The following is a 12,766-nucleotide window of genomic DNA, read 5'->3' as shown; positions in this document are numbered from 1 at the left end:
TTTGTGGGCAAAAGATGAAGCGCATAGAAATTTATTAGGAGGTGCACAAAGTGTATGTTGAAAATGCAATATCACGTCAAGCTATCACAAAGTAGTGTAACATGTTTGAGAATGGACGTACAGATAGTGATGACGCATACCGCGAGGGAAGACCATCAACTTCGACAAATTCTGAGATCATTGCTCGCGCGAATCTTACAGACATGTATCAGTAGACAAAATTGACGATATCACTCCGATGACGAGGTGAATGCTGCAACTGAACAATGGTTATGGACATTGGACGGAAATTCTTCGCAGAAATCGTAAATAAACTTGTGCTAGGCCTCAATAAATGTTTAAATAAAGGAAGTGATTACATAAAAGTAATTTTGTACGGAATTTTTGTGTACAAATAAAATTATTTATTTATTTATTTTGCGTTCAAGAGACCACAGTATTGTACATTTGTACATGCGGTATAGAACATGTCAGATTCTATTATTGTCTATATAATAAACTACTACTACACTACCTTATACATCACATTAGTCTTACAACATGATACATATATGTACATAGAAATACCATACCTTATCTATTCATCTACCTGATTTTATTCATAGTGCGAGAATCTATAGTTTTTTTCTTTATATTATGCTATCTTCATTTAGTATTTAGGAAACACGTATTCAAGATATTTGATTATAATAATATATAAATAAATATGACTACTCATGTAATAATAAAATAAAATACCTTACTATTGATTCATACAACTACAAGTTTCTAGCTTGAGCATGTTCATAAAATTCCGAGACAGTATAAAAGCAGTGCTCTTGTAGGTACTTTGTTAGTCTTTGCTTAAAGAGGTGATCAGATTGAGAGTTTTTTATGTTGATGGGTAAGCTGTTATAAATTTGTATTCCTGTATATTTTGGACCTTTTTGGTAAAGTGTTGTATTATGAATGGGAATTGCAAAATCGCTCTTGTTTCTGGTATTGTATGTATGAATGTCACTGTTGCGTTTAAGAGACGGTTTCAGGTATTTTCTTGTAAAGATTGCCGTTCGTAATATATAAAGATAAGGCAGTGGGAGAATTTTAAGCTCACGGAATATTCTTTTGCATGTTACTCTTGATTTTGTACCTTTCATTGTTCTCAGTACTCTTTTTTGAATCTTAAAAATTGTCTTACTTTCTGCTGCGTTTCCCCAGTGTACTATTCCATACGTAAGTAGACTCTCAAACTGACTATGATAAATTACTTTTAATGCTGATATGTTGAATGATGTCTTCACACTTTTTAAGGCATAGTGCACTTTACAAAGTTTCTTTTGGAGTACAGATACGTGCCTATCCCACGTTAGTGTATCACTTACCCAGAGTCCTAGAAATTTCGTTGCTTTAACGTTATCTATAAATTTATTTTTAATAGATATGATTGGATTATTTACATGTGTATTTCGAGAGTGATGAAAGTTTATTACTGTAGTTTTATCGGTATTTAATTTTAAGTTATTATTTTCAAGCCATGAGTTTAATTCTTCTATTGTTTGTTCGATACTAACTTTCATTTTACTGTCAGTGTATTCAGTAATGGCTAGACTTGTATCGTCAGCAAACATGGTTGGTTTGGCTGTTTTTATGTAAGCTGGAAAATCATTGATGAAAATTATAAAGAGAGTAGGGCCTAAAATAGAGCCTTGTGGTACCCCGCATTTTATTGGTTTGATGTCAGAGGTATATTTGAAACTTGTACCCCGCTGATCCGTGTAATCAATTTCTACGGCTTGATTTCTATCTTCTAAATAGCTTTGGAACCATTTATTTACAACTCCTCTTACACCGATATTGTTTAGTTTTTCGAGGAGTATTTGATGCGAAACAAGGTCGAATGCCTTAGTTAAGTCAAGAAAAATGCCAGTACATTTTTCCTGTTGTCTAATGCATCCCGAATATAATCGAGATAATTAAATATCGCCGTCTCAGTTGACTTTTTGCGTTGGAAACCATTTTGAGCAATGTCTATTATATTATATTTTTCCAAGAAGTTTACTATACGTTTTTGCATAGTTGATTCAATGATTTTTGAGAAGGGCGAAAGTAAGGCAATGGGTCTATAGTTTTCTACCTTATACCTATCATCTTTTTTATGAATTGGTTTAATTCGTGCTAATTTTAATTTTTGAGGAAACTGTCCTGATGAAAAGGAAAGATTTATAAGATATGTCAAAGGTTCCTCTATATAAGCGGAGCTTTTCTTCACTATTGTCATTGGAATGTTATCAAAACCTACTGACCATTTGTCTTTTTGCTTTGAAATTATTTGAGCAACTTCGTTAGGTATCACTGGCTGAAGGAACATCGTTTTTTGTAGCCTATTTTCCGTAGATTTTTTTTCGAATTTAGTACCCGTTACACTTTTATTTCCGATTTCAGTAAAATAGTTGTTCATAATATTAGCAACTAATACTGGGTCAGTTATTTTAGTATCTACATGATTCAATTCAATGTTTCATATCTCCCTAGAAGATGCTTTACTATTTGTTTCACTCTTTACTATTTTCCAAAGTGTTTTTGATTTATTTTTTGAACGCTCAATTTGTTTGTCATATTCCATTCTTTTAGCCATTTTTATTACACGTCTATATATGCGCTTGTAATTCGCGTAATATCTATTAAGTTCCGGGTTCGATAACTCTTGTTTGACTCTTTGTGTCAACTCTCTAATTGTTTTGCTGGATTTCTTTATTCCTGAAGTTATCCACGACTTTGTCTTATGTGTGTAAATTTTACGAGTGGTAGTCGGGAATGCTGCATTAAAATAGTTACTATATATGTTAAGGAAATATTCCCAGGCTTTACTGTAGTTTGCTTGTAGATATCCTCCCATGTTTCACCGCTTAAGAGATAGTTGAAGTAAACCACATTGTCTGCGCTAAAATTTCTTTTAGTGATACTTTTCGATATTCTATTAATATTGCTACTGGTTACATTTAGAATAGTAAAAATTTGAGCTTCATGGTCGGAAAATCCGGTATTGAAAACTTTCACGGAATATTCTAAGACATCTTTGTTTAGGATCATTTGGTCTATTGCGCTTTTTGTTGTCGGTGTTATTCTGGTGGGTTCCCTAACTACTGGCGTTAAGTTGTATGAATCAATAAGAACCTGTACGTTTCTATCGATTTCGCTTGACAAAAAATTAACATTCAGGTCACCTATTACTACTACTTTATTACCTGGGGTAGTTAATTTTTTCAGTACCTCATCTAAATTGTGTGCTAATACTTTAATATTACTATTTGGGATTCTGTAAATACAAATGATAAATAGTTTTTGTTTTGGTAACTCCATTATACAGGACTCAAAGTCTTTTTCGGTGTTGAGGTAATTAATTTTTTTTTTACATATATTTGTCTCTAATCCTGTTTTAATATATATCGCAACTCCCCCTCTTTGGGTACCCGTTCTACAGTACCACTCTACTAATGTATAGTTATGGATTTTATAATATTCTATTTCATCTAATTTTAACCAATGTTCCGTTATACAAATTACATGTATATTATCTAATTCAGTGGAAAGTAGTACCTCCAGCATGTTAATTTTTACCTTATTGAGACCTTGAACATTTTGATGAAAAATATTAATACTACCTATCGATACATGTGTAGTATTTTGTTTCTTTAAGTTTCTTCTGTCATGCGTAAATTTTGTTTTTGAATTTGTTAGCGTTTCACGAGTGTTTGAACATTTAGTAGTATCGGTATCCCCTACCATAAAAAATCACTGGATAATATTTTTTGCGTTCTCTTCCGTCGTTCTACCTTTTGGCCATTTTCTGTACATCGTTTACTCGATTGTTTTCTGTGCGTGGATACAATAACTTGTTTTCATAATTAAGGTTACTAACACTACTAACTTTACTAATGTTACTGCTAATTTGGCCTGACCCTATAACGCCATTATAATCTGCTATCATCTTGCTACTATCTTCTGCTTTCTGGTTTAAATCATTTGACCTTTGTACTAAACTAATTCTATCCACATAATCTAAACTTACACCAATAGAGCGTGCATTTTCGTTGAATTGAACAAGGCTCTTGTTTTTGGTATTTCTACTGTCAAGTACTACAGGAGCTACACCTTTCGCATTTTCTACTGAGACTTGCCATGCTAGTGGTATAGGATCCCTCTTAGGCTGCTGTTTGACTAGATTACATAGTTTTTCTGCCAAAATTGTTTTACCTATCCCGTTGAAATGCAACCCATGTCTGGTACGATACTCCCGTGGACTGTTGCTAATATCTAACACTTTAACATTTTTGAAATGTTTACACACTTTTATTATTTTTTTATTAGTCTTCTGCACTTCTTTATTCACAATTGATGCTCCAATAAGGTCGTGTCTGTGCGGTATAGTGCTTACTATAACATTTGTATTTGTTAGGTTGGGTAAGGTTTTTCTTAATACTTCAACTACACTACGAGAGTCATTTTTTGCAACGTCATTTGCACCACCTATCACAATGACAGTATCATTTTTTGTCATAACTTTATCATTCGTTACTGGTTTAATTATTTCACTGAGTCCTGCGCCTGGTTTCACAATCCCAACAATTGACACATTTGCACTACTACGTTTCATTCTTTCAGCAATATCTCTTCCATGACTATCTCCGAGTAATAGAATATTCCCTTGCACATGAAAATTTGGGGTCTTCACTTTTGAATCACAGTCTTCAACTTGCTTTACCATCAATACTGGGTTTAATTTATTTTGCACTGGTGTACCGTTTATGGCATTTTTTGACTCGCGCACCATAAAATTTTGTCCTGATGTTAACTCACTAGTAGTACTCAGTACCTGAAACCTATTTGTTACCTCAATATCAGTAGCTAATGATTGTTGCTTTTTTGCACGATTTATGCCGTCTTTTTTCTTTACCGTTGTCCAATTTCTAGTTTTATCCCGCCCCTGTTGTTTTATTGTGTTACTTTTCATAGCATCACTATACAAATCCTGTATATGATGTGGATTGTTTTTACTTTCTTTACCTTGCACTTCTCCTTGCACTAGGCTGACGTTAGTGACTTGTAGCAATTTAGTAGTAAGTTCTATGTTTTCATTTTTGAGTGCATTCAACTCAGATTTCAGTTCCTGTATATCTTCTGTTAGAAGTTTTAAACATGCTTCTACACTTTCGATGTCACAATCACAGTTGACTTTCTTTGATGCATTACCGTCTTTTGTTTCCAAAGCATGATTGGGGACCTGAAGAGCTATCAGCTTTGATTTGCTTATAAATGTGTCCCTGCTTCTCATTTTATTTTCACACTCATCACAATATTCAATAATACTATTGGCATTGTTTTTTGCCCCACAATTACACAACTTAATACCTTTACTTAAATTTGCTTCCATTACTGTTTTTTGTATACAACCTCTAGCCGCCATGTTGAGCCTGGCCTTCAGTTTTCCTGTATTGTAAAAGTTTGCTCCTGTTTTGTTTTCTCAAGTAGTGCAACTAACTTTTTGAATGTGCCTCGTATTAGTGGTTATAAGTTAGAAGTAACGACAGTAATCTTTTTCTGTTCTCAACCATAGGCTGGTGGGCAATATGGATAATATTTAGAACCTTTTCCGCCGTTGACTGAGCAATTTGAGAGGTTGATACGTCCTCTTCTTCTTAATCGTATCATGGTATTCCTTTCTAGGTCTTCCTCTTCCCAGTATTCCTACTGTTTTTCTCTCAAATAATAAGTTGATCCAGTCTGAGTATCAAATAAGGTGACCAATCATGTTTCATCTTTTCTCTGATACTTATATAATTTGCCGTTTTTCATTAACTTCCTTTACTATTTGTTCGTTTTTCTTCTTCGCTGTCTACTCGCCTGCTCCACATGTCGAACGCTTCCAGTTTCTATGGAACCTACTGCTTTCTTCAGTATCTACGTTTCTGAGTCATATAGCGCGACACTCCATATCAAGGTCTTGATGAATATCTTCCTACAGTTTTTATTCTACAGCATTACTACGACGCATATTTTGATGTTAGAATTCCTCTCTTCCTAATGAACGCCTATTTTGCTTGTGCTATCCTCTTTTTTTTTTTTTCCGTCTGAGGAGATTGTACTCCCCAAGTATTTAAAAGATTTGACTTCTTCAATTCTTCCTCCCTCTAACCAGCTCTAGCTCTTTAATGTCAGTTCCCCGTACATTTCAGCACTTTTGTTTTCTTTTCATTTTGCATGTTTCTTTTAGACATCCATTCAAACCACAAAGTGTTTCGTCTCTAGCGAAGACGTCTTTCATAACTACTTCTATATAGGTGTTGAATAACATGCAAAAATCTCCAGTTTCCAATATTTGTCTCCATGCTTGCCTTTCGTTCAATCTGGTGATCCTATTCCCATAGATAATTTATTTATTTATTTATTTATTTATTTATTATTGGCAGGAATGTACATAAGAGAAGGCTACGGTCAAACGGAAACGACACTTCTTGGATGTATGTTTAAGAGTTTGGAAGTTAAATCAGGATCATTTGGAAAACCTGCTCCAGGATTTGATTTACAGGTTAGTGCAAAAAATTAATTGTAAACCTCAAGACTATATGTTTGATTTAAATATCATATAATTATGAGGTTGTATTTAATTGTCAATTGCATTCATGATAACAACAGATTCATTCTTTAAGATTTCTCATAAGGAAAACTATCTGAAATAAAAAGAAAGCTTAACATTATGTCATCGAAAGTATATAAATAAATATATAATGCTACATGAAAAAGCAAAGTAAAGAAAGAATAAATAATAAAATGGAATAATGAACAAATTAAGATGTAAAAATAATAAATATATAAAATATTGAATAAGTAAATGAAATAATAATAATAATAATAATAATAATAATAATAATAATAATAATAATAATAATAATTTGAATTTGAATTTGAATTTATTGATAATAAAGACCACAGCCGAATCCAAAATGGTCATATGTACAATAATATACAATAAAAGATTACAAGAGAAATACAAACAAAATAAAACAAATTAAAAATACATCAAATCATCTCGACCAAATACAAAAATAAATAAATAAATAAATAAAAAATTAGCACATAAGTTTGATACAGGCTAAATTATAAAATAAAGTTACGACATAACCTCGATTCAATAGCTATTAAATCGAACATAATGTATTATTAACATTTTAAATATATTGAACAAAATAAAAAAATGAACAAATTACAAAGAAATTATATAATAATACACATAAACAGATATAAACAGTGTAGATAAAACAAAGACAATGAAAATTCAATAGACAATATACCAAACCATGGTGAATTTTATATATTTATTAAATAAAACATTCCAAATATTGTTTTTTGAGTAAAGTAAAATTCGGATCAAATAAATCAATTTTAAGAGATTTTTTATTTATATTGTCAACACTAGTAAATAATGAAGAATCAACCAATTGATTGATACATAATATAGAACGGTTAACCCTAGAATTATACGGGGGAACTTTAGAGGGAATTAAATTCACTCTATCGTGTATTATATCATGAATAAATTTAATTTGCCTTAAATTTCGCCGAGCTTCAAGAGCTAGTAAATCCAGCTTAGCAAGATACTCCCTATTAGTCATATCGTGTAATTTAAATTTATATTTTAACCAAGCCAAGAAAGAAATCTGGACTGACTTGAGAACTTCAGTAATACTAGTAAAATTACGATTCCAAATTAAACTAGCAAATTCCAAATGGGACCGAACATATGCACAATATAAGATTTTACAGTACATGTTGCAATGTCTCCGAAATCTTTGGCAACCCATTTGATGAGTCCCAAATTCCTTCTAGCCTTGGAAACCGTGGTAGAAACATGATGATCAAATAGTAACTTAGAATCCATCATAACACCCAAGTCTTTGTTGATGGAAACAGCTTGAATTGTATGCTGATTTATTGAGTATGAAAAATAGGATATATTCGTTTTCCTAGAGAACGATATAATTTTTATTTTGTTCATGTTCAAGGGAAGTAAATTTTGTATGGACCATTGATAAACTGAGTTAATATCGGCTTGTAATTTAAGGTGATCCTGATTACTTACTATTTCAGAAAATATCTTCAGACCATCCGCGTACAGTAAAAAGGGACATTGCAAATAATTACCAATATCATTAACATATATTAAAAATAATAATGGACCCAAATTGGATCCTTGAGGAACACCCGAAGAAATCTTGCACACAGATGACTTGCAACCCATATATCTAACTACAAATTTACGATCAAACAAGTAGGAAGCTAACCAAAGTATCGAATATTTAGGAATTTCAAAGGAATGAAGTTTCTTAAGAAGCATATAATGAGATATTGTCAAAGGCTTTAGCAAAGTCTAAAATAGATAGTATCGACTTGACCACGATTATGCACAACAGGAGAAACCAATTCGTATTACCCTTCATAAAACCATACTGTTTAGAAATAATACAATGTTCGACGGAACTATAAAGATAATTGTAAATAAGTTGACCAAAAATTTTAGATATTACACCAAGAATAGAAATAGGTCTATAATCAGTTACGAACCTTCCATCAGTTTTAGGAATTGGAGTTACAACAACAGTTTTCCATACATTAGGATAAAAATAAGATGCTAAACTCCAATTAAACAATGATGTCAAAATTAGTGCAATTATTTAAGATATACCTTTAATTATAAAAATCGGAATTTGATCAAGACCTACAGAAGCTTTAACATTTAAAGTTTTAATAACATCAATTACCTGTTTAGTAGAAAAGGATATTTGATGACTACAAAATTGACTGGCCATAAAAGTAACATTATCATCATTCACATTGATTTCATCTTTATGATAAACAGCTACAAATTGTTTGGCGATAGCTTCAGATAACAGTCAAGGATCAGAGAGGAATTCATCGTCAATTAATATTGCCTTACGTCCATCTTTAACATTTATTTTATTATTCGTATACTTCCAAAATCTTTTAGGATTATTTTTTAAACTATTCTCAATTTTATTATAATATTTAGTTTTACCAATAGTAAGTTGCTTCTTCAAATCAGAACGAAATTTAGAGAATACATTATAATCTTGAAAAGATTAGGTTCTTTTATACTTCTTCTGAGCATTATTCTTTTTTTTAAGCAAATAAATTAGATTATGAGAATACCATCTCGGATATTTAGAAATTTATTTGGTTACTAAAGGAACATTATTCCTAATTGCATTCAATATAACCATTAATAATTTGAGCAACAATATCAATATCTGGATTCAACAAAATATTGGCTCAAGGAAGCCCTTGGACTTCTTTATATAAAGAAAGATAATCACCCTTTTGATATAACAAAAAGCTATCACTTGGTATCTCCTGTATTAGAGATGATAATTTAACAATAATCTCAATCGGATCGTGATACTTATCAGGCGGAATCAGAGATACTACAGAATTATTAGATTGAACATAGGTGTTATACAAAATTAAATCAAGACCACACGTCCCTGAATCAACGTTCAAATTCATATCATCTAAGAAATTAAATAGAATTTTAGCCTTGATTTTAGAATAATAGTTTATATCATTTGAAAGATTTCTATTTTTGCAGTCAACTTTGGATATATTAAAATCACCAATAATCACTACTTCATAGTTCAAAAAGTTCACTTTGGAAACAATCTAATTAAGGTAGTTCATAAAACTTGTAACAGAATAAGTTGGATGAAAATAACAACATGTAACTAATATTTTTTCCCATTGAATGTATCAATCTCAATCCAAACACACTCAATTTCAGATTCCAAGTCAAATCTCATTTGACAATTTATATTTGTTTTAACTGCTAGCAAAACACCACCACCTCTGCTACACTGATCAGTAATATAATTCCTATCGGAACGAAAACATCTATAAGTTTCAGGAAAATAGTCATCAGTATGTTGTTTATGATTAAACCGTGACTCAGTTACAGCAATATCAAAAGAATAGTCGGCAACAGAAGAAAAAATATATTACTTTTTGTTCTAAGTCCTCGAACATTTTGATATAAAATATGGACTTCCATATTGAACTATTAATAGTTATTGTTATTAACATTATTTATTTGTTTTTCAGAATTAGTTGTTAAGAGTTTGCCATAAAACGGACCTATTAATATACCACTGGGCCAATAATAATAATAATAATAATAATAATACCTCATTTGTTACTGATTTAATTAAATATTAAAAGAAGAAGTTACATTCTGTAATCAATTATAAACTTATAGGTTACATGTCTACTCCACAAGCTGTAACAACTAATTACTACTACTACTACTACTACTGTTCAGCTAACAAATGCTACTGTTACTATTAATTTATCATTCAACTCCAAACACAACCTAATAATCTACAACTACTACTACGCAACCAACAATACTACATAGCATACTACTATTATGCAAACACCTACGACGCAGTGTTGAGTAAGTTACTTGTAAAAAATGTAGTAACGCGTTACAAGTTACTTTACTTTCCCTTCACTCACTCCTGAATATATTTTGACTTGGAGCTGACAAAATCTAATATGACAAAATCTTCCAGATGCTTGCAATCAGTACACGTGATTTCCCTGAGGTTGTTCTCATCTTCCAAAAACAGCAAGTGACACTACGATCTTACATGTTTTCGTGTGTGTCGGTGACTGTCTGTTACTGACATACGTAGTTCATGCTCCATTGTTCCATTCTGAGACATTCACTTACAGGAAGAAAACATTTGTTTCCATATATATATATATATTGTAGTTACTCATCCGAAATGTAACGCGAAAAAAAGTAACGCAAACTAAGTACGTTACTTAAAAATTTTGTAACGTGTTACCGTTACAGTTACTTTGGAAACATGTAACGCGTTACTAGGAAACGTTACTTAAAAAGTAACGCGTTACTTCCATTACGTTACTTCCCAAGACTGTCACGACGTTATACTAGAGCTAGTTCTAACCTACAACATATTACTCTAGCTACTCATCTGATGCATCGATAGAACTAATACCTTCTTTTACTTCAAATAGCATCAGCGTTCATCTGGAGAGAATCTGAAAGAGAAACAAACCAGTAGTTATAGCATATATCTAATCAATAATAATAATAACCTGTAACCCACTTGGTTAACTATTATGTATACTTCCCTTATTATTGAACCATAATATATGTGTTACCTAAATTTCAGTGTGAACTGTTTCGTTAATTCTATTGGTATTGTGCTTTCTACTTGATCTCCACTCTGAGGTAGATTGCTTCTTCTTCTGACAAGCAGTTACACATTATTAAATGCTCAGATGCGCTTTTTTTTCATTTTTTACTGGATTCCAGTTAAAGGTGGCGACTTGAACAGGTCGATTCAGTCGCTTGCCGTCGGTTGACCTTCCATAATCGGTTCAGGATTGGTGAATTTAACTCTTTGCGCTGGCTGATGGGAGCGTAATCTTTCGTAATGTTGCACTTTTTAAGCAAAAGACTCAAAAAAATGATAAACTTGAGGAGTTAAAGAATTCCGTCTTAATATCGGAGGGAAATTTAACAGGAATTTCAATAAAATTACATGTATTCAGTTTTGTATTGTAAAACGGTTATTTATTCTCCAAACTGTTGAACTTACGGAGATGGCTATTTGTGTTTGCGTACAATTAGTGTATTTTTTTCTTTAGAAATATCACAGACGTATGTCTTTCAATTACTAGTGTCAGCACATAATTCATGTGTCCATCGGCGGCAATGGGTGCACCGAAATCCAGTTCACAAAATTATAGAAGAGCGTTATAAATCCTGCTTAATATCGGATATATGATATTTGGTAGGGCTAAAGTATCTGATATTAGAGCAGAAGGTATCATACGGGAAAGATAACAGTACTCACAACACAGATTCTTTAAGCGGAATAACAATATCGGTCTAAAATACTCAGTATCTTTTTTTTTTTTTGGGTAATAAATTGTAATTCCTCCGTAGCTTAGATGTGAAAAACATGGATTATTAAACTGCTATGAAGAATTCCAGAACTGTTTTTCTTTCTTAATAAACAAAGTTTTATCGACAACGTTCTAATTGACAACGAAATTTTGGCGGGAGAACATCAGTTCTAATCCAGTGGTGGATGCCAGGGAGCTTATTTTGCGAGAATCGCGAGTATCTGATATTAGGCTGGTTCTGATATTTGGTCAGTTTACCATATATACCGGCTTACACCAGAAATTATAAATGTACTTGTATTTTAACTCATGTACTTTTGACATGTTCTACACCTCCTGTACAAACATGTATGGTGTAATGGATTTTTCCGAGAGTAACAAATAAATAGGTAAAAGGAATAAATAAATTTAAATTATCTAGTTTGACATTCCAGTACGTTTCTGTACAATACACTACATATTAGGAATTTCCTAGGTAGTTTCCATGGATTTTATGACCACTCCTTGTCTTACTTTTACGGATATATTCTAGAGCCTGAATTAAATTTTGTTAACTCAAGAAATACTGGCAATGATTTAATAAGTACAGCATACAGTCAAATAATTTCTGGTTTCCAATCGATTACACTTTTTTTTCTTTTTAAGATTGTCAATGAAAAAGGAGAGATATTACCACCAGAGCAGCAAGGTCTGATTGGTATTAGAGTGAAACCTCAGAAACCACTTGGATTATTTGAAGGTAATTTTAATACTTTTTATACTCAGGAGTGCAGTTGAGGGC

The 12,766-nt window shown here is 32.0% G+C and overlaps 1 protein-coding gene across 2 annotated transcripts in view; it reads left to right on the top strand.

The window, feature by feature from the left end:
* Nucleotides 1-12,766, top strand: part of LOC145681136 (acyl-coenzyme A synthetase ACSM3, mitochondrial-like) — a 125,533-nt gene that overhangs the window by 91,976 nt on the left and 20,791 nt on the right. For both annotated transcript variants that reach the window (XM_081752570.1, XM_081752569.1), the window contains exons 8-9: nt 6,447-6,565; nt 12,631-12,724. In XM_081752570.1, the coding sequence (XP_081608696.1) occupies nt 6,447-6,565; nt 12,631-12,724 (213 nt within the window). The remainder of the gene's footprint in view (nt 1-6,446; nt 6,566-12,630; nt 12,725-12,766) is intronic.

This window comes from Thermobia domestica, chromosome 3 (assembly GCF_964235325.1).
Source record: "Thermobia domestica chromosome 3, izTheDome1.hap1.1, whole genome shotgun sequence".
Classification (NCBI taxonomy): Eukaryota; Metazoa; Arthropoda; class Insecta; order Zygentoma; family Lepismatidae; genus Thermobia; species Thermobia domestica.
This window is presented reverse-complemented; position numbering and strand designations above follow the sequence as displayed.